The sequence below is a fragment of the Abramis brama genome (assembly GCF_963993115.1).
Source record: "Abramis brama genome assembly, chromosome: 20".
Classification (NCBI taxonomy): Eukaryota; Metazoa; Chordata; class Actinopteri; order Cypriniformes; family Leuciscidae; genus Abramis; species Abramis brama.
Genome location: NC_139982.1, coordinates 16079649 through 16103839, shown reverse-complemented (window position 1 = coordinate 16103839; position 24191 = coordinate 16079649). Strand labels below are relative to the sequence as shown.

The 24191-nt window shown below is 35.9% G+C and overlaps 2 protein-coding genes across 3 annotated transcripts in view; both read right to left on the bottom strand.

Moving 5' to 3' along the window:
• Positions 1–4396: 4396 nt before the first annotated feature.
• sigirr (single immunoglobulin and toll-interleukin 1 receptor (TIR) domain) lies at positions 4397–14770 on the bottom strand. Its single transcript, XM_084095262.1, has 9 exons — positions 14539–14770; positions 10010–10214; positions 8778–8905; positions 8426–8566; positions 8193–8336; positions 6647–6749; positions 6337–6487; positions 6084–6261; positions 4397–4786 (listed from the first exon to the last, which is right to left on the bottom strand). The coding sequence occupies exons 1-9, from the start codon at positions 14651–14653 to the stop codon at positions 4614–4616; spliced, it is 1338 nt and encodes a 445-aa protein (XP_083951388.1). The 5' UTR covers positions 14654–14770; the 3' UTR covers positions 4397–4613.
• A 4429-nt stretch (positions 14771–19199) lies between these two features.
• Positions 19200–24191, bottom strand: part of gse1a (Gse1 coiled-coil protein a) — a 39446-nt gene continuing 34454 nt past the window's right edge. For both annotated transcript variants that reach the window (XM_084095689.1, XM_084095688.1), the window contains 2 exons: positions 22983–23086; positions 19200–21137 (listed from right to left, as the gene is read on the bottom strand). In XM_084095689.1, coding sequence (XP_083951815.1) covers positions 21000–21137; positions 22983–23086 — 242 coding nt within the window. In that variant the 3' untranslated portion in view covers positions 19200–20999. The remainder of the gene's footprint in view (positions 21138–22982; positions 23087–24191) is intronic.

The window sequence follows — 24191 nt, the reverse complement described above, 5'->3', positions numbered from 1 at the left end:
TCCCAACCATGACCTGAGGCTACATGCTGCGTTTCGGCGCAGCACCACCTACTGGTCCGGAGATATGAAAAATGGCTATTTTTGCTTATAACTTCTGAACAGTTTGCCCAAAATTGGTCTCGTTAGATTCAGGCTGAGTCGACTGATATCCAATTTGACCATATCGGCCATTTTGGCTGTTGGCCATTTTGAATTTTGTGCTAAAATGCTGTATTTTATGAACGCATGAACGGATTGTTACGAAACTTGGTATGGGTGATAAGCACGATGCCCTGAAGGAGCGTGAGAAGTTTTGAAACAGCGCCACCTAGTGTTGAATTTTTTTTCCAAATGTTTATAACTTTGTGTGTGGGCGACTTATTTTCACGAGACTCATCTCATTAGACTGCTGAATCCTTGCCGAGTCCTACGATACCAAACATGCTAGGTTTTGCCTTACGGTTTGTGTAGCGTTGTGATTTAGCGCTTAAAAAACATTTGCCGATATCTTCGAAACCGCTAGTCCGATCGAGACGAAACCACCGCCAGAAGTTTGGAAACATAGGTCGATATCAAGTAAGGGGTAGTAAAATCCAATCAAAGTCATGTGTCAGTCATTTTTTACGTGTTTTTTCATATAAATGTCTATAACTCCGATGCAAATTGAGATATTTTCACCAAAATTGACACACATATGTATGGGCTCACTCTGAGGACACATGAAAAAAATGGTGGGACTGAGTCTCTTGGTGGCGCTATAATAGAACAAACCATGAAATTCCCATGGACTTCAATACAGTTTTGTGAAATAAAATGCTATACTAAACAAATGCATAGATGTAATATTACGAAACTCAGAATGTGCCATCAGCTCCATCCCCTGAAGGTGCCCAAAATATTTCGAGACATCGAGTTATAACAAAATTTCCAAAAAGGCTAATAACTTTTGAATAAATCTGCCTATTGAAATGCCACTGGTCTTAATAGATTCTTTGGGTCAAGCCGAGAACATAGATTCCAAGTTTTCTTTATTTGGCCGAACTTCCTGTCCGCCATCTTGATTTTCAGTCAAAACCTACTTTTTCGAACTCCTCCTAGACCGTTTGTCCGATTTTCACCAAAATCGAATCGTATCATCTCCAGACTGTGCCGACTAAAAGTTATGGATTTCGTGTCGATAGACGAAACCGTTTTCGTATAGCGCAGCAGCAAGTTTGAGGCATGATGCTAAAAGCACTATTCAGGCTTTATCTCTGCAATGCCTTGACATATTGACACCAAACTTTGTATGTGTCATTGTCACTTCACTCTGACCACATCACATCAATTTTGTAACTGCGCCACCTATTGGTCGAAAGTGATAATCCATTAAATCATATTTTTATTTACTGTTTCTATGATTTTTCAGGCATTTTGCCTAAAATCCTCTTTAAATGCCTTTAATTGCTCATTGTTGCAGTTGGTCTGACACTTTCAGACATGTTGGCATTTCTTGTCATCTGATTCTGCTTGGCCCCGATAATTGCTGCTTGCAGCTATATATATTTTTTATTTTTTTTATTTTTTTACTTATGACACCTAGTGACTTTTGTGGCACTTGCTATGTGAAAACACACACAAAAAACATGGACTTCGAAAAGGTTAAAATGACTGCCATAGAAATGAATGGGAAATAATAATAACAAAAATGATCTACAATCTACAAATCAGCATGATGCAGAAAAACAGAACAGTTCATTAAAGTTCATTGATGTTCATTGAAGTTCATTGAAAAAAAATCTAATAAAAATAGAATAGAATTGTTATTGTATTTTAAAAATTTGGAAACAAATGGATCATAATTATTGCATAGATATTACTTAGTATCATAAAATTGTCTCAAAATACAAAATGTTACATATAATTTTTTTATTTTGGAACAAAAATACATTATATTGATTTTATCGAAAAAGGTCACCTTTGGCCATGAGGAGTATGACCCCTAAATAAGGTGCACTAGAGGGTTAAAGGGACAGTGTGCTAAAAACATTTCAGGGATTCTAATTTGCATTCATGTAAAAAAAAATTGGGCTTCAGCCCAGTATGTTTCTCATAAGTCAGCAAAAATGGTTAAAATGTCTTTATCCCACCCCGCCCTTTTCTTTTGCGCATTGCGTTTGTTTCTACCTCTTTTCTGTCCGCCTCTAATGTAGACCCATCCACCCCTATTTACATACTTTCTCTCTGCTTCGACATGAACAATCATCTGCCACACCCTGCAAACCTGATGACTTCCTGAAGAGCCGGCACATTTAGGCTACAACATATCTAAATCACAGATCGTCCAATAATGTCTATATTCTGAGAGTATTGATGAGTGTATTGAGTGTATTGGTGACATTTGAATCATAACAAAGCTTTTCTTAGTGTTGCATGTTCAACATTTTATGAATTTTGACCTCAACGTGACATATAGCTCTGGGTTATGACGAGGGCAGATATGTTCCTCAGGGAAAATTGCAGGGTACAAAACGTTCACTGTTTACATCACACCCCAACTGAGTGTCACAGACTGTTCTATTGCTAGCGTTGACTGGTGATGGCAGTTGAGCTGTGATGACATTTATCATCCATTCAGAACTTAAAACTTGAAGAGATAAGTTGTGTCCCAAATGACTATGCACTAATACACTATGTGCTCAATTCTGTGAAAAAAAAAGTTATACAGTTATACTAACTGCAGCACCTTGTTGCATGATACAGTGTCACTGCAAAGGCATTATGAGGATTTGTCAATGTAAATTTCCTTTTTTTTTTTGATAATACATTGGTGGATCATAGGTTGTGTTAGTTTAAACATTTTGGTTTTAGGCTGCTAACGCAAAAGTAGCATGCTAATATAGGGATGTTACTATACTGCCCTCTACTGGTCGAATAGAATCCATAAACATTCTCTGCTGGGGTTTAGTGACCACCATGTATCACTTTAACAGCTCAGAACACTTTTTGCACAGTGATGACAAACTAGATCAAGTTTAATGACAGAAAATCCAGTCAAGTCACCTTTATTTTTATAGAGTTTTATTCAATACAGATTGTTTCAAAGCATTTGAGCATAGGCTATAACCCTGATAGCACACGTACATCACGGAGATGTCTATTTGATGTGTGTTTTTACATCTGGAAGACATGAGTGTTTGCTGATCTGCAATACGTCTATAGGACGTTTCCTGTCAGAGGTCAAATAGACGTTTAGAAAATGTTTTTAAGATGTTTATGATTTAGAATGACATCTTAAAGACGTCTATCAGATGTTAGTAAACAGCAGATGCTTTCCATATGAAGTGATCTTTAACAGATCTAGTTTAATTTTTGAAAAGAAAATTCATTTTCAAGAAACAGATTTTGCATCTTTTCACATTTAATGATAGCTATTTATTAATATTAATATAGTTACAAAATCAAAATTATATGTTGTAACTGACGGGATTTTATTTATTTAAAAAAATATTTCTGCAACGTCGTGGTTGAGTGTTCAATGATTATCTCAGATACTGATGTGTTTTGTACAGTAGGTGTATTAAATTAAATTTAATATTTTAATATTAATATTTTAAAAATGTTTAATATTTTATAATTTAATATTTGAGTTCAATTATTTTGAGTGAGTTTCATAGCTATAATGACAGGGACAAGGAATAATTCACCTCAGGCCTCAGGTGCTATGAGTGTTCCACTGTGTGGTGTGACAAAGAAACTGCATTTTGTTTCCCTGCCTATTGCGGGCGTTGAGATCACCAGTTGTCTTTGTGCTATGAGTGTTCCACTTTGTGGTGTGACAAAGCTGAAATACAGAAGGCTCTTCTATGTCAGAACTCGGAGAGTTCCATATTAAAGTGCTGCAGCCCCTGTCGGTTTATCACTGTGGATGTCATTAACCTGTTTTTATCCATTGTTCATTCGCCAAAGTGTCTATGGCACTGATTTGGCTGCTGTTTTTGCAGCGAGTGTATGGTTAAATCAAGGACGACGGCCAGTCCGCCGTCTTATTACTTTGCGATGTGTTTGCAGCAGTCTAATGCTTGTGCAACTTGCACTTACGGAAGATGTCATGAGCTTATGAAGTCTTCCGTTAAATGAAGCACTTTTAGCTAAGGTCAGAGGAGGAGCCGCCTCAAATTTGTGCGCTTGAATGCCATTGACAGGTGAATCCTCGCCTGCGATATTTCATAGGGTTTCATTCTTCTCAGAGAAAAAGTGTTTCCCCATAGCATCAACTACTGCCGCATTGTCTCGTTCCCTCCTCTCAGGAAACCAAGGTTACGTTAGGTACGTTTGCATACTGTTTTATGAATAACATACTGTTTTTCGCCTACTGTATAGTAGGGAAGTAGGCATATTCAGACGTAGGGGTGTTATAATGAAGTCAAAACCAAATAAAACATGGACCCCAGATTTTTATTAAAACATATACACAACCAACATCCCTATGACTATACATGAAATGTTATTAAACATTTTTCATAAAAACATTAAGAAGTGTGCATGCAAAACTGTACAGGTGTAGATTAAAAAAACTTTAAAAAAAAACAGTAACATGAAATCATTGGGGGGAAAGTGACTTAAAAGTGCAAAAAGAAACAGGAGTGTGTGTCTCATATATCGTCCTCGGAGACCAGGCAGTAAAAGTCTGTGCGGGCGGCGTAGTTCCTCGAGCCGAGGTCAGATACATCTATCTCTGGGGGTTTGGGTTCATTCGTCTCACCTGGACCTGCAGGAAGCACTGGAGCTTTGGAGGGAAGGGTCTTGTAGATGGGCAAACGCAAACCTGTGAGGTAAACACATTGTATATGTACAATAAAATGTTGTAACCCTTTATAATGTAAACCCTGTAAAGCCTGACAGATGAAATGATTTTTTTGTAATGGAACCTAATTTATTTTTATTGAATCTTTAGACAATACATATAGATGTTTAAAGGGATAGTTCACCCAAAAATTAAAAAGATCCCATAATTTACTCACCTTTGAGCCATCATAGGTGTATATGACTTTCTTCTAACAGCCAAATGGAGTTGTATTAAAAAATATCCTGGCTCTTCAAAGCTTCATAATGGCAATGAATAGTAACTGAGATTCTGAAGCCCAAAAAAGCGCATCCATCTAACATAAAAGTAAACCATATGGCTTCATGGGGATTAATAAAGACCTTCTGAAGTGAAGCGAAGCAATGCGTTATACGTTATGAGTCAGGTGGCGGGTCAGAGGTCACTGTTCTGTCTGAACTCGACTCGCGTACGGCCATTACCGGAAGCCAGTGATTATAGCTTATAAATATGGATATTTTTCTTACAAAACGCATCGCTTCGCTTGGCTTCAGAAGGCCTTTGTTAACCCCCTCGAGCTATGGGTTATGGATTACTTATGGATTACTTTTATGATGGATGGATGCACTTTTTTGCACTTCAAAATCGAAGTTACCATTCACCCCCATTATAAAGCTTTGAAGAGCCAGGATATTTTTTAATATAACTCTGATTGTGTTTGGCTAAAAGAAGAAAGTCATATCATATAGTCATATAGTATGGCTTGAGGGTCAGAAAATTATTGGATTTTCTTTTTTTTTCCAGTGAACGAACCCTTTAAATGCTTAGTTTTATGATCAAAGCTCTGTAGTTTTTATTGTGGAGGGGAAACATATAATGCAATGGAATACAAGAATGATTGCGAGATGAACAAATAAACGCTCCTCAAAAGCCTGATTTACTTCATAAAAATCATTAAAATAGAATTAAAACAGTATAAACTATTAATCAGATGACAGAAGACATGTAGTAGATTGTGTAAAACAAATTTGTTGATAATTAGACCTTAGAAATCCCCATCAAATATAATGCAGTAGGCTTTCTTTATAAGGTTAAAACTGTATGGCAAAGTAAAGCTTGTCTTAAATGGAGAGTTCAATCACAAATAATTTGAAGAAACGTTCTTCAAACATTCTTCAAAATATCACAGAACTATGCCTTTAAAGGAAGCCTAATCCAGCACTGACCCAGATCATATATCATTGTTGTAATGACACTCAAAGAAGATAAACTCTTTTGGTTCAAGAAGCACGTTTCGTACCCAGGTCTCCTGCGGGATCTGGGTCCGGTCTGCAGTCCAGGTAATCAGGCTGCTGCGTGAGCATCGGATCTTTATCACCTTGCAACAAAGTCTGCGGATCGCCCGCCGATTCCCTGTGAAACGTCATCTTACGTGGCATTGCCAACGCAAGCTCCTTCCAGAACCCTGAAGAAGGGGTCTGTGAGAAAGGAAAGAGCATGATTAGGTTTTATCCTAAATCTCAGAGATTTATTGAGCAGTGTGAGGGTCTCACCATGGAGTGTGCGCCCCAGGTGATTGTTGTGATTCGAGGTTGGTGTTGTCTCAGCTGTTGACTGATGTCCTGGCTTATTTGCTTCTGCTGCGACTGAAATGTGATGAAAATGGGCTTCCTCGACAGCTCCATCAAATGCCACAGACCCTGTCTGAACATTAAAACAGAATTTTAGGACGCAGCTTAGGGCTTATAAACACAGGGAAAACTAGATTAACAAGACACAGATGCAAATAATCAGGGAGTAATGACTACAAAACAGGAAACTAACTCAAACTAAACATATAAGTCCAAACAAGTAACATGACACCTAAAGTTGGTGGTGCACCACTCCTGCTCCAGGTACGCCTGAGAAAGCACCACAATCAGCCGTCGACAGCGGCTAATGTTCATCAGCAGCTCTGCAGACGGCTCTGAGGAAATAAGACACAATACATATGTTGTGCTTTAAATTGTGTATTTTCCTAGACTATCAATAGACCTAAGTCAAAGATGAGACCATATTTAATTTGATACAAAAAAAATATGTCATTATTAAAATAGGTAATAAATATGTTTTATTTAACATAAATAGTATTCCTGTAACTCAAACAGTAGAGCATGGCACTAGCAACACCTAAGTCATGGGTTTGATTCCCTGGGAATGCAACTAATAAAATGTGAATGCAGAAAAAAAAACCTTAAATGGAGTGTAAGTTACTTTGTCTGCCAAATCCATAAATTAATTAAAGGGGTCATGAACTGAGAAATAAAATTTTCCTTGAGCTTTTGACACATGTGACCCTTGACCACAAAACCAGTCACATGTGTCAATGTTTTAATACATAAAAAAAGCTGAATACATAAGCTTTCCATTGATGTTTGGTTTGTTAGGATAGGACAATATTTGGCCGAGATACGACTATCTGAAAATCTGGAATCTGAGGGTGCAAAAAAATCGCAACATTGAGAAAATCGCCTTTAAAGTTGTCCATTTATGTTCGCGATTGTGCTGCATCCACTCACAAAAATGAATTTCTTAAATATTTACGGTAGGAAATTTACAAAATATCTTCATGGAACATGATCTTTACTTAATATCCTACTGATTTTTGGAATAAAAGAAAAATCGATTATTTTGACCCATGCAATGTTGGCTATTGCCACAAATATACCTGTGCGACTTGTGACTGGTTTTGTGGTCAAGGGTCACATATAAGAGGTCATCATACAATAATAATATTCTGTAAGTTTCAGAACTCAGTTTCCTTGTTAGTCCAAAAATGGTTATTTGAATTTGAAACAATGTGAAACATTGAATTTGAAACAATGTGAATGTCTCAGTTGAGCATAATTTATTTTGTATACAGTACATTTCACTGTGGATTTTTTTGGTAAATCAGTTGCAATTTCGGCGCAGGCTTTGCAAACAGGCTTTTACGATATGGACTTGACAGTAATGCAACAACATGTAAGTAACTGTGTTAATTATAATGCCTAATATGATCTGTGACCAGTGATTTCTGATATGTACTGATTCATGTACAGTCAGATGTTCTTTGTCTATGCGTCAGTAAATCAAACCAGTGACTAAATGGTCAACTTCATATTGTTTCTCAAATCAAACAGCGCAAGTTTATTTGGACTCTCGCCAAAACTCCGGTTATAATCAACGAATATCTTTTTTTCATCATGTTTGCACTGTTAGTTATGATGAAAGCATTCTTGAGAGTGCAGAAATCGTTTTGCAGGGATGAGATCACTGCATTCATGCGCTCAACAAGTCTGTGATCAGCTAAAATGATCATCACCCTGAAGACCTGGAGTAATGATTTAACTTATGCCCACATAAATCTGAATATAGCTGTAAGATTTACCGGCTCCAGGAAGGATGTTTGTGTCGTTGAGTAGAAGTTTATGACTGTACTTGTTCTCCAAATGAGGCTTCAGGATAAAATTGACAAACTTCCTGTCATTCTCATTGTTGATATATGAGATGTAGGCGTCATACATTTTGCCATCTGAGAAACAGCAAAAACATCTTTATGAAATGATAATGCAATGTTATGAAAGATTAAAAAAGGCTTTAATGAACAGAATGCAGACTTACCATTAAGCTCATACTCTCCAGAAATATTCTTATACCACAGTTTAAAGTTGAGTCGACACTTGGTATAGACCACCACTGCAAGAGCGAGTACAACCAACAGGACCACCGACGCAACCACTGCTCCGCTGTGACTTGGGGATTCTGGGATAAAAAATGGGATCAAAATTATTATCAACCATATACACAGAAATGCAGAGAAGAATCTGAATATATTTCACACTTTATATTATAATGTTTATGGCATTTGTAAATTCTTACAAATGTGTCACATGTAAATTCTTACATGGTGGATAATAACAAATATGACAATAAGTATAATCTGGAGGTAATATTAAAAGCATTTTTTTCTTACTGTATTCTTTTACGTTGAATTGCGCTGTGCTGTTCCTCACCACACAGAAATACACCCCAAAATCAGCCCGATCTCTCAGAGTCAGTGTGAGATCACTGCTCTTAATGATGTGACCCTCATCTGTGACCCTGCCAAGTGTTTGGATAGTCATGAAACTCTAGATGGCACAAGCTGATAGGTCTTTTACATGCAATCTGCAAGCAATCACACCATTACCACATGGTACAAGCTGAAGCCTCTGCTGGTCCTGTAGCCAATGAGATTGCTGGCATTTAAATAGTCTGGTTCAGTGTTTTCTGTAGGCTAGTCCAGCCGCGCACTGTCAGATTTCCTCTGAACCCCTCCACCTCCCCCAGCTATATACTGTATATATACTGTATATATATATATATATATATATATATATATATATATATATATATATATATATTGTGTAAATAAACTGTTATTAAGTTGAATTATTCCGATTACAATGACGAAATGTGGCATATACAAAATAGCACGCTGTGAGGTAAAACATGCATTATACCACATTCAATACACTCAACTTCAAGGGTTAGTTGGATGGGTGCGCTTTTTGGGGCTTCAAAATATCAGTTACTATTCACTCCCATTATAAAGCTTGGAAGAGCCTGGATAGTTTTTAATATAACTCCAATTGTGTTTGGCTGAAAGAAGAAAGTCATATACACCTAGGATGGCTTAAGGGTGAGTAAATTATGGGATCATTTTCATTTTTGGGTGAACTAACCCTATAAATGAGCCATAAATCACCTCAGCCTAGCCTAAATGTGTAACATCTCTTTAACTGATTATTTAATTGAATTATGAAAAGTAGACTCTTTTACAGACAATTTGGTTAAAAAATCCAATTAAAACGGAAAAAATATATTTTCAGAAACATATCTGGCTGGCATTTGTTGAAATAAGCACAATGTAAAGAGGTTGTGCAAAAACAACTGACTGAAATGTTTAGCAAGTGCACATTTTTTAAACTTTCACATTATAAAAAAAAAAAAAAATTGTATGCACTAAAGTAGAGTATATAGTGTATACAACACATCATGCAGTACGCTAGTATTTAGAACACAAAGAGATTAATTTCATTATAAAGTATCTACATTTCTTTAATATATTTTCAGTTTAATGGGCCACATTACAATATTTAAATTTGAATAACTGATACACTACATGTCCCCAGTGCTGGGCATTATATTGCATCATATACCCACCAGTTTTGTATATTTTGAGGGTAGATGGTGAGGTTGGTAAGCGTTGTGCCGTCTTTCATCCACTCCAGGTGGTCTTTACAGTCTGAACCTGTGCGGTTCAAACCCATGGAGGCTTTGCATTGGAGGACCACGCTGTGGCCAAGCGTCCCAGAAACCGACTGAGTTTGATCATGCTTGAAGTCTGGAACGCTGCTACAAAGCGGATCTTTGTTTTGAGAGAGAAAAATGTGAAATATGTGAGCATCTATCTATAATGATAACAATGTTTGTATCCACACCAACGCACGATACCAATCTGTTTATTTATTGTAGCATGCTTTGCAGTTTTGTTGTTTGCCGCTTTAAATGCCCACATTCAAAGCAGAAAGGATTCTGATTGGCTGTCAATGCTTTTATTGTTTATCAGCTAGAAGAAAAAAAAAAAAACGTTGTGAAAGAGATTCCATTGATATCATTCCTCTGTTCCATAATTGTTATAGTTGTGGTGGACTGTGCTATTATTTTAAATTAAAAAAAAAAAAAACTACTGTATATCTACTGTATATTTTCCTTAGCGTGAACAGGCCTTTACGATGTATAAAATGTGACTTTTTATAAGTTGCGTCACAACTAAACTGCCAGATTCTTAATCCAGTTAGAGCTTTATGGAATGAGCACACCTGAAAGGCGCTCAGGTAAAAACAATGACTTCTTTATTAGTGTAACCTAGCTTGAGTCTTGTGGGGGATATCTAATCTCAAGAGAGATGAGTGAAACTCTATGCTGATGCACAGGTGAGGCTGTTTCTCATCAGCACTGCTTCATATTCCCATGTTTGAGCAAAATGTTCTTCATCTGCCCTCATGGATATGGTATTTTATGCAAAAGAAAAAAAAAAAAATGGAAATGGGTTCATTAAAAATGTATTTAATGGGCCTTCATTATGAAGATTAATTTGAAAGCTCAGTTGGTGATGGGTCCATTAAGGTCACTGATGTTTAATAGAAATCACTGCCTACATAAATATTGTACATGTACTGTAGATTTCCGGGGAAATGGTTGGAAAACTCCAGCGTAGGCAGAGTTTGGGAGAAGGTCCATAAATCCTTCAACCAATAAACTTTGGACATGCTGTGGTGGTCAGAAGGTCATTTGGTTTGACCTTTAGCAAACACTTTATCTGTCCACTGTACACATAACACATAATCTCAGGACTCGAGGTAAGACAGTTGTTAATTTGTTTCTGTGACGTGATGGAAAAACCTTTTCAAGAAACGCCTGTAGGCCTACATAGTTTTTTTTTCCCTACTATGGAAGTCAATGGCTAACGTCAACTGTCTGGTTACCAACATTCTTTAAAATATCTTCTTTTGTGTTCAACAGAATAAAGAAACTCGTACAGGTTTGGAACAACTTGAGAGCGAGTAAATGATAGAATTTTAATTATTGGGTGAACTGTCCCTTTAAGTCCTCAAAGTAATGGGGATTTAAAATATATCAGTACCATATCAGATTTTAGATTTTTTCATTTAATTTATCGGTCAATATCGGGCATATAGTTGAACACACTGTACATTTTTAGAAAACCTTTCCCATCATCTACTGATTAAAGTTAATTTTTAAAAACACTGATAATTTAATACTGAATTTAACTCATTGTGAAATCTTTCGCCTTCACGGAGAGAAATTATGTTTTTTGAGGAAAACATTTCTGGATTTTTCTTCTAACAATGGACTTCATTGGTTACCATCGTTTTTAAGTCCAAATCAATGCAGTTTCAAAAGTCTTTGAAGTGTTTAAACGGGCTGTACGCGATCACAGCTGAAGAAGAGGTTGTTATCTAGCGAAACGATAGGTAATTTTCAAAAAAAAAATATCATTTATAGACTTTTTACTTTCAATAGTTCGGATTGAGCTGATCAACAAATGGACAGGGAACTACGTCATCACGTTGAAAGGTCACGCCGGCGCCGGCAGAAGTACCGCTCCACTGTTTACAATGCGACCGTACGTAGGAGGATAGTTCAAATAGTATTGTTTGCTATTATATATATAGTAATAGTATTCAGTAAATATGAATATGAATAGTATATGAATAACATTCTGATGAATATGAATAGTAGTTCAAATAGTATTACCGGCGCCGGCGTGACGACGTAGTTCCCTGTACGTTTGTTGATCAGCTCAATCCGAACTATTGAAGGTAAAAAGTCTATAAATTATAAAAAAAAAATGTAAAAGCTCTTCTTCAGCTGTGATCGCGTACAGCCCGTTTAAACACTTCAAAGACTTTTGAAACTGCATTGATTTGGACGTAAAAACGATGGTAACCAATGAAATCCATTGTTAGAAGAAAAATTCAGAAATGTTTTCCTAAAAAAACATAATTTCTCTCCCACTGAGGAAAGAAAGACATGGATATCTTGGATGGCACTGGGGTGAGTAAATTATTAAAAAATCTTCATTTTGGGGTGAACTAATCCTTTAAGTGTGTAGAATGGGACTGTCACGATCCACACATGGGAAACAGGGAGATCCAATTGCAGTAAGAATTTATTAAAGGGTAATCCAAATCGTAACCAGTCCAGGCAGGGGTCAAAACCAAAGTAGCAATCCAAAATAAACAACAACAATACAAACGGGCAAGAAGGCAGTACTCAGAAGTGGGGTGATGAAAAACAAGGACTCCGTAACAAACACTAAACAGGCAGGGTATATATAACACAGAACTTAGAATGATAATGGGGAACAGCTGAGTGCAATGATGATGGGGAACAGCTGAGTGCAATGATACAGTGATGAGTCCAGACAGGATTGTGGGAAATGCAGTTCAAGAAGTAAATGACACCGTGAGGGAAAGAGGACCTCTAGTGGTTACCAGGAAAACACAAACCAGACACTGTGACAGGGACCAGCTCTTGCAATGTGCAAAAGCCCAGCATTTGTGTACTTGAGTTTTAGGCCTTAGTGCCAATCACTCTGTTAAACAATCTAATAAAATATGAAATCAGCTGTTCATCCATTGGAAATTTGTTACATTCAACAGTTCATATATTTGATATGCAGCTAGATATAATGTAAACAAGTATGAAAATAAGAGTGTAGAACAAAATTTGTGTATTCAAATCAGGTAGGAATAACTAGTTCCTATAACTCAACTGGTAGAGCTCGGTGCTTTAAATGTCAAAGATTCAATTCCAAGGCAATTCATATAGTAATAACTATCTATAATATACTGTAAGTATAGCTTTAGACAAAAATATGAAGTAAACTAATACATGTAAATACCAATTATTTAAAGTTAGGGAGGAAAAGAGTGGCAGAAGGGGAAACAATGTTAAGAGCAAATATTGACTGTTCCAGAACATTCTCTTGTTCCAGAACAAATTTACACTGGATTGCTCTTTTTATGGCCACTTTTACCCGTGCAGGTTCATCATAAGATGGTCATTTGAGGTGCTTTACATACACACACACCAAAAAGTCAACATGATGTATGATCATATAGGCGGAAGAGTGATTTGTGTATCATATGACAACAGGTTTGACAAAAGCATGATGCTGTTTGAATGCACTCGATAGGACTTTATCTAAATAACCTGTTATAACAGGTTAATTATTCATTACTTTCAGGTTGAGCACTAATGCCTTTGGTTATAAGAATTGATCTGTCAATATTGAATAGTATGGAGCCAGTATTAAGATCTGTGTAAATTTTGATGGAGATTATTGTTCTGCACTGCAGCCAGTAACTTCATTCAATCATTAAACAGGAGCAGCTGTGTTAAAGGTACAAAGTTCACTTTACAGGTTGAGGGTTTTTTATTCTGGTAGACAAACAAGGTGCTGAATAATTGTACAACATGAACATTATTAACCGGAAAAACAACTTAAACGTAAAGGGTCATCAAGGACATCATCATATTTTTGTTGTATAAACAAATGAAAGCAATAACACAACAGTGATATAAAGGTTGAAGAGTATTTTCATGTCAGGGCAAGTTCTCCTGTTTTAAATGTAATAGCCTACATTTGCATAGGCTAATTGATTATTTGCAATATTTGCAGGTCATTTTTTTTTTTTTTTTGTACTTTTGTATTTTTACTATTTCAGGATCCCCCCCGAACCCCCACCACCCCACCCCCCACCCCCCACAACTGTATTACTACAAAAGCATTAATAGGTTGTTTGATGGCAGCTTCCAATGTGAAAACTTGCATACCCACAAAAGGTCAATGTGTAAAGTGAACCAAATCTTTTTACAGGGGCAATAGCAGTAAAAATACAAATATAATTGTGCAGAAAAATCTATCTATACAGAAATTGAAAAACACATAGGCTATTCAAAAACTGTTAACAATTAGTCACAAGCTCCCCAGGCTATATAATATCCATTAGATAGATAGACACAACGACTGACAGACAGATAGAGCGACAGATAGATAGATAGATAGATAGATAGATAGATAGATAGATAGATAGATAGATAGATAGATAGATAGATAGATAGATAGATAGATAGATAGATAGATTTAAATGAAGTCTTACCCGCAGACTGAGTAAACGCGAGACATGTCAGATACAGAATGAAATGACAACGCCACATCGCAGTCCTCTGATAAATCCTTTCATGAAAGAGTGTACTTGTAAAATAGTTTGTCATGAAGTTGATTAACGCACTTTAACCGTGAAACAGAGACTGTAGATGTTGCCAGCAGTGCGTGTCATAAAAACGCGGAAGGTGCGCAGCGGTTACGGAGTCTGTCGCCAGAATCACTGTGGGGAAAACAGGGTCACGTGATCCTGTTCACCTGAGCGTCTCTTTGAACAGGTAAACGGGATAGTTATATAATAAGACGCGGGCGACGGGGTGCAATGAAATGAAACCGAACGCAAAATACAAGAGTCTCGAGATGCGTTTTTAAAGGTTTAACTATTGGCAGCGGCTATTTGCACTAAGTGTAAATAGTTTTTAGATGCTATTTATTCTTATAAATAATAGCAGATGGCCTACTATTTGCTCCTCGTTGTTGTACATTAAACGGTATGCAATAATAACATAGAGTGTAAATGATTATATTTATTCAAAATTTTAAATGGATGCAGCTGGAACAATAAAGCTCTCCCTACACCTACCTACTCCTAACCCAACCGATAAACACTTTATAATTAAACACACGGTAGACACTTTATTTCCACTTTTAGAATATTTTCTTCGTTTTTCTTGAAATTAAATAAATGCCTTTCCGATCTGTCATGTGATGGAAATTGGAGTAAAGGCCAATTCCATGTGATTTTTTTTTACCCAGATGTTGTTGTTTTTTAGCCCAGATAAGCGCTCTAGATTGTAATTTAAATGGATGGGTATTTTTCATAAGTTTCAGGCCAAATCACGTTTTAAATCTTAACCCTTTCATGCATGAATTATGATAACCTCAGTCAGGATTTTTTTTTTTCCTATGGTTTTAATGCTCTTAGGGCATGAAAAACAAGATCTGTTTTTTTTGGTTGTTTTTTTTTGTACACATTTTTCAAAGAGATTTTCAGATGTCCACTTGAGTGGACAGCATGCGTTTATGGTTTTAACTGAAGAGATACTGTATTAAACATAATACAATAATCAAACAGATAAAGTATGTGTATTTAACAAACTAATCAATAAAATTATATCAAATCATCTGAAAACTATAAAATATATATAAAAAATATAAATGCGAAATATTTCAAATGCAATTTAACTTCATACAAGTTGCACTTCGCATATCTTTGATATCAGAACATGAGGACGTGATTCCATCAGAATTTTCTACAGCCTGTCAAGGTACAACTGTGGAAACCACTCAGATGCTCCCTCCAGTGTACCAGAGTATGTCAATTTACCCTTATTAGCTGATAATTCTGATTATGTTAAAGATGGACACATTTCTAGCATAGCCCTCCTCTGAGAAAACCTAGCGATACGTTTTTTTCAATATCATCTGAAATGAGCAGTGTTGGGGGTAACGCAATCAATAAAATTATTGTAACATGCATAACCTAATTAAAAAAATTAAAGTAACATGCATAACCTAATCAGATTACTTTTTGATCTAACAAGTAAAGTAATTAATTACAAGTAATGTGCATTACGTAATCAGATTACTTTTTGATGTTACGAGTAAAGAAACGCATTACAAGTAACATGCATTATGTAATCAGATTTTTTTTTAAATGTTACAGGTAATGTATTACAAGTAACGCATTACATAATCAGATTACTTTTTATGTTACGAGTAAAGAAACGCATTACAAGTAACATGCATTATGTAATCAGATTTTTTTTAAATGTTACAGGTAATGTATTACAAGTAACGCATTACATAATCAGATTACTTTTTATGTTACGAGTAAAGAAACGCATTACAAGTAACATGCATTATGTAATCAGATTACTTTTTGATGTTACGAGTAAAGAAACGAATTACAATAACGTGCATTACGAAATCAGATTACTTTTTGAGTCACATACATTATGTAATCACATAACTTTTTTTGATGTCAATGAAAATTATATTGTAATAATACAAATACATTTATTTACAGTAAAAAAAAGTCACTGCAGATTAAGTATTTTCAAAAACAATATTCACAGTATAAGTATGAATTGTAGCTGAAATATAACCATTGATGCATGAGGTCCACTATAGTGGACAGATGATTAAACAGATTTTTCTCTCAAATCAAAACTTGGAAAATGTAACTGCGATAGGACTCATTAGATATTGCTTGATGCTGCAATATTTATTTTTTAAGAGTCTCCTAGGATAGAAGGAATGGGTGGATATTCCAGAGCAACTTGGCATTTCTGACTGACCATCGGCCATCTTGGTTTGGAGGGGGAAAAAATCGAAACATAACGGCTTGGTTGCAATGTATAGGATGATGCACTAGGGTCCACTGAAGAGATTTATGTGCAATTATGCCATCAGAACCCATGCAAATTCAAGAAAATGCCACTATGCATGAAGTGTTAAAGTGCCCCTATTATGGCTTTTCGAATATTCCATTTCATGCAGTGTGTAATAGGCTATAGCTGTTTGTAAATGTAAACGTTCTGCAAAGTTGCGAAGTCGAAAGTGATAAATAAAGTTATTGTCTCCCAAAAGAAATAATTGACTATACATATACGAGTCGTTTTTGTTTCGAATCTTACTGCTTTACGCTCTACGTCACTAGAAGATACATTTGCATAATGCCCGCCTGTTATATGTTGTCTGCCGGCGAACAACTTGACACGCCCACAAACACGTCATTTTACTGACTGCTTAGTTCAATGCAGGATTTGCAAATGTTTTCTCTTGAAAGATGGGTCAGTAGCCTACTCAGTTTATTTGGACCAGCTTGCTCCTCAGAATCACAACCTGTAAGCATGATTTATTACTGATGTATTTTCTACCAGGTGTTCAAAATACTTAGTTTTGTGTTTTATATTGCTAACTCACGTTACTGTCTTACTAAAATGCTTATGCTAATTTGCTGTGGGCCACTATTACCTAAAACTGTGTCTATTAATGCAGATTGTCTGTCGTTCTTACTACTTTGAGTAAAGATAAAGGATGGAGCCAGATTTGTTTTACAAACATTCACATTAGTGCTCGCTGAATATTTGCACCGTTATTGATACAGTCCCCGGATGTGCACTGCAATAAATTAGTGCTTTGTTGTTGGACATAAACTTGTTAATGCTGATGGTGAGGAATTACAGTTGCAACATCTCATAATGTACCTCAAACTGAGTAGCGTTTCACTGAGAAACGTCCTGCTCGAGTCGTCCTTGCGATGGAGGTTCGGGTTGAATAACTAGCCTAGCTCTTCCAATGTTTCATCATCGGACTCACATTTGGATTGATATGGTAAAATCGACATCATCGTTACTTTTATTTACAGTGTGTACAATCGCTGAGTTTTAGGAAGCCTTCAGACAGAGCTGACATCAGTTATGATAGTGACATGTAGCTTTCGACATGTGCTGTAAGCGGTAGACCAATCACAACAGACTGGGCCGAGACCGATTCATCCGACGAGTCGTTTAAGAATCATTGAAAAATGTGGTGGTGTGCAATGTATATTATGAGAAAATTAAATTTTTTTTTTTTTTTTTTTACTTTGGATGCATGTAAACCTGTTGTAGGAAACAAAATTAGGAGCCTTAAAAATAGCACAATAGGGACACTTTAAATATGTATACAATGTATTATTTACAACAATTACTCTGGGCTGTTGCAGTTCTGGATGAATTCCTGAATGAATCTGGATTTATTGAAAAGATCCAACTAAAAATAATGGTTCATTCACTGTTCATTGGAAATAAAGCAGGTTAGACTCGATGTTCAGTGAATGATAACTTAAATTCAGTTCTGTTTTTCACACAATCATTTGACTTCAGAAGAATAGTTAGAGTCATACTGTATGTACCATATTTATGACACTTTTTGGTCATGGAGCTCAACAGCTCCATTCCACATTCACTTTTATAAATTCACTTAGATTCATAAATTCGCTCTATGGGGAAAAAAAGGTTTGGAAATGACAGTATATTAATTTCTGGGTGAACTGTCTAGGCTATCCCTTTAACTTGTGGTTTAACAGTTATGGGTTAGGAGCGTATAGGCCTATACACATTCTAACAAATAAGACTGATAAAATCACTTTATATAAACATCTCTGCAAAGACTGAGTATTTGCATCACAGGTGGTGTATAGTTTCAAAGCTGTGGATCAAGGACCTGAATGACCTGCTAAACTAGATAAAGGTGGCCTTCAGGTCTGAGACGCAATGCTGAAGAAGAAGCATTGTGATGAAAAACACTGCAGGGGACAAACTGGAGTACACACTTCAACAGAACAATGTGAAGCAAAGAGGGAGTGAACTAACAACAGCCTGGTAACCTTCTGTAACTAACAGCAAACACAAACTGACTGCAAGTTACTTTCGTTTACGTTGAGAGTACACTCCAGTCCAACTGGGTGGTTTTAATTAAGCACATTTTACCAATTCCAAACCACATCAATCTTAATAACTGCTATTCATTTGTATATCTAATCACTTATAAGTGATATATAATTGTTAACAAGAGCTGGAAGTGAAAAACTTGCTAGATATACATGCATACATACACAGTAGTGGTCCAGCCTAAGAAAATTGGAAAATTAAATAAGACCAGAGATCATTTAAATATCAAGTTGTTTATTTTGCTGCATTGTAAATCATATAGAGTCAAGAAACAACTGAAAGATCATGTTACGTATGCGAATGAATCATGTCCATTTCTTTCTTAAGAGTTTTTGTAAACAAAATATGGCAAGAAATAATTTTTTCAAACTCTTTTATCAGCATATACACCTATATATCCATAAATAAGTATTTCTACCTTCAACAAATAATATATTAACTCACATTTCATTCCACTAAAAATTACAACTAAAAAACATTTCAGCCCCCAATGGCTGTTCCGTTTCCTTTCCGTTTCTTACACAGATTTCCATTCGCCATTCTTGTTTTAAACAATATACAATAACTACAGGCCTTTAGGTCTGCGTTTTAAGTGTCAAAGACAAAATGGAGAATAAACCTCTTAAGACAGACACTTCTCGACTTGTAGCATTGGACGTTTCTTTCAAATCCAACACATGAGGTGTGGTTTTGTGTCATAATTAATAACACAGCGACAGCTCATTTAGGTTTTTCCAACAAAACTTTGTGGCACTAAAGTCTGTATAAAATGCACAACCTAAATGACTGTTCTCATGGCAGCTAGGTTGAAAAATAAATTATACAAACAAACATTTGGGTGACACTTTATAATTATTTCCATGATTTTAACAAGTCTGCAACAAACAGTATCAAATGACTATCATATAATGTTTAACATAATGTTCATTTATAAGGGCCTATTTGTGCCATTTCATAATCATCTTAGAAGTCAATTATTTTATGAATTTTACAGACAATACTATATTGAATTGGTTATTCTTAATATTTCATTATTATTTATATATGCTCAATTACTCATTTATTTTAGTTATATTTATTGATTTTTTTATTAATACATTTTTTCCACCATCCACATAATGATCGATAGCTTGACTGACTTGGCACAAATGGTCCTCCATAATAATTCATGTACATTCACAAATGTACTCCTGATTCATGTATTATCAGTATATTCATACTTGAATGTACATGAACTGCTGGTCTGCGGTTTGCTATTAAAGTGTCATTAATGAACGCGATTATAAAGTGATAGCCACATTTGATTGGTTTATTTTCTAACAGCCATGTACTAGAACATGTAACAGGACTTTTGGTTTAATGGGTGACGGAGAGAAAATTACAAAATATACAGGAACACTGTTAAAATAGTACTAGACAACCACTTTCATATTAAACCTTTTGAATTGAGAACTCAAGTCCACCCACTTCATTTCTGTCTTTCACCAACATTTCTGACCAGCAGTACCTTAACACATTTTCCCCTGCAAAAAACATTAAAATATTTATTTTCCAAACTACAGTCCTTTTTATAATTCATCATTAATAATAAAAACATACAAAAAGCGATTTGACAGTATTTTACATAATCATATTCCTTTAAAAACTGTATAAATATTAAAACATTTGAACTAGATTTGAACTCATTTCCAGGAGCCATCTGCATGTGAACAGCTCTGGGTTGGTTTTCTGCACCTCTTGGCATTTGGTCTTTCAAACGTCCCGTCAGATTGTTCCGTCAAGTAATGGATATACTGAATGCCTGTTTTGTTCAGAGATTAGATCCTGTATATAGTGGTTGGACTTGTAGTGCAGGGAGTCACAGTGAGGCGTCAGACATTGGCACCAAACAATGACCGATAGCTTTGTCTATCTTCTCGTGCCAAAGCCGAAATCACACGTTTAGTAATTTAAGTTCTCAGCTATTACACTGATCAGCCACTCTTCATCAGCACGTCCATCATAAATGCGAGGAAGGTCACCTCGGTGAAGGCCTGTTGTAGTATCCTCTGTGCCAGTGTAGCAGCGGCAATGCCAAGCATTTCCTGAAGTGCTCCAGTTCGGCCTGCATGCGCTCTCTCTTCAGCGCCAGATTGTGCTTCTGTGCCAACAGCTCCTAAATATGGGGTTAAGAGAGAAAAAGTCATGCCCTGCGTCCGAATATGCTATCCACCTTATTAACCTAAGAGTGGCAAATTGGTGTAGGTTTTTGCAAGCGACACATAACCTGAGACTATTTAACCCTTAAACACATACCTAGGGTCTTTAGTGACCCGGGACGTCATTAACTACCCTCCTCCTCATTAATATTTTTTATTTTTTTTTAAAGTTAGACATCAACCTTTTTAGTATTCCTCAGTCAATTCATTATAAACAATACAAGAAAAAATATACAAAAAAAATTCTATTGATGTTTTTGTAAAAACTTTATAGGGTCGCTAACTATGAAAGCTTGTTTCTGCCACAGAATAAAAAATAAAAAAGGTAATTGTGATATTTTATCTCAAAATGGACATTTTTTCTCACAATTGCTTTTATTTTTTATAAAAAGTCACAATTCTGACTTTATAACTCACAATTGCGTGATATAAAGTCGAAATTGTGTTATAAAGTCAGAATTGCGTGATATAAAAGTAAAAAATGTGTGTTATAAAGTCAGAATTGAGAGATATAAACTTGCGAGAAATAAACTCGCAATTCTGACTTTATAAAACACAATTGGGAGATATAAAGTCAGAATTGCATGACAAAGTCATAAAGTCAGTCTTTTTTTCCTTAGAATTGGACTTTATAACTCGCAATTGCCAGTTCATATCTTACAATTCTGAGAAAAGATGTCAGAATTGTGAGATATAAACTCGCAATTGCGTATTATAAAGTCAGAATTATGAGATATAAACTCGAAATTATGAGGAAAAAAAGTCAGAATTGCGAGTTTATTTCTCGCAATTGTTAGCTATGGAAGCTTGTTTCTGCCACAGAATGAAACGCTTTAAAAGATAATTGAGACTTTATATCACGCAATTCTGACTTTATATCTCGCAATTCTGACTTTATATCACAAAATTCTGAGAAATAAAGTCAGAATTGCGAGATGTAAACTCGCAATTATCTTTTAAAATGTTTTATTCTATGGCGGAAACAAGCTTCCATAGCTAATGACCCGAGTTGTGTAACAGTGTAAGTATTTTTTTTTCTGCACAACAATAATTGAATCTTTGATGACTGAATAAGTGCAATTCACATTTATTCAACAAAGTGGCAGTGTCTGATACACAATGATGAAGTGACATTTCACTCATAGTTACCGCAGGCAGAAAACAAAAGAATAGGAAGTATCATCAGCAAAACTTGAAATGGCTCAGTGATTTACTGCAGAGCAAGTACTGAATGCAGTCAAATATTACTGTCACTGTCACTTGATCTGGTGAAGAAGCTGCCAGTGATCAAAATATTGATTTTGTAGATGTTGAAAAAAATAGTTTTGAGAATATGTTGAATATGTTTGAGATGGCGAATATGAGGCAGATGCTGAATGTACTAGGAAATGAGCTCTGACGAGGACAGTGATGATGGTATAAAACATCTGTTCAAACTGAACCCTTCCAAGCTCCAAAAGGTAACAAAATATACTTTATTGTATTCTTCTGTAATTGTTACTCTAATATCAGGAGAGTTTTATATTATCATGACAGGTACAGATCCATCCGTGTTAGATATTGATCCGGGTCGCTAAAGACCCGAATATGTAATAATGATTGGCGAAACATTCATGCATTTAAGGGTTAATGGAAATCAATAACACCCCACACCACCATACTTTTTCAATAGTATAGCCACAAGGTGTAAACAATGTGTTAACATGATTTTAGTGTGGAAAAAACCTTTTCTGTGCAAAAATAATAACACATAAAACTATAAAAACCTATATAATAGAGATACCAAAATAATATATTCTTACCCTCATGCTATGAGAAAGCTGTTCGGCGGTCAGAGTGAGATTGTAATGCTGCGTCTCTAGGCGTCTACACTCACTCTGGAGAACCTGGTGCTCTATACTTCTCTCTGAGAGACAGACGGGGAAAGAGAAAGAAAAGTAAATCACTATAATCATACAGTAAAAAACACTCAGAAAAGACTGTATCCTGTCCACAGACAAATCAATGCAGTCTAAAGGTGCCCTCACATTTACTTGAGATGAAATTGAGATGAAATCCAGTCATTTCAATAAGAATTCACACGATTGGTGAATTCTCGTGAGGGTGAAAGATTTCCCCATGCAGATTTTGCAGTGTTTTTAAGTTTGTCACGCAGATTTGCCACATTGACCAACAGAAAGATGCTTGATTTTAAAGACCTCTGTGTGAGCTGTGCTTCATACATCGCTACACTATTGAAAATAGACACAATTTTGACCACACCTTAAAGGAGTAGTTCACTTCAGAATGAAAATTTCCTGATAATTTACTCACCCCCATGTCATCCAAGATATTCATGTATTTCTTTCTTCAGTCGAAAAGAAATAAGGTTTTTTAGGAAAACATTCTAGGATTTTTCTCCATATAGTGGACTTCAACAGGGTCCAACGGTTTGAAGGTCCAAATTGCAGTTTCAATGCAGCTTCAAAGGTGATCCCAGACGAGGAATAAAAGTCTAATCTAGTGAAACGATCAGCCATTTTCTAAAAGAAATTACAAATATATATACTTTTTAACCACAAATGCTTGTCTTGCACGTCCATGACTTCATGCATTACGTAATCACGTTGGAAAGGTCAGACGGTAACCTGACGTAGGTGGAAAATGTAGGGTAGGGCGAAAAACGCCATCTCATTTTCTCCTCCAACTTTAAAATCATCCAACATCATTGTTTTACCTTTTATTTATTTTTTATTTTTTGTAAAGGGCGTTTGACTTATTCTTTGCACGTTTGCTTTGTAAACACTAGGTCGGTACTTCCGCCTATGTCACGCTTGACCTTTCAACGTGAATACGTAATGCGTGTTGCATCACAGAGCTAGTGCAAGACGAGCATTTGTGGTTAAACAGTATATAAATGTTTTTTTTACAAAAATGACCGATGGTTTGGCTAGATAAGACACTTATTCCTCGGCTGGGATCGTGTAGAGACTTGGAAGCTGCATTGAAACTGCAATTTGGACCTTCAACCC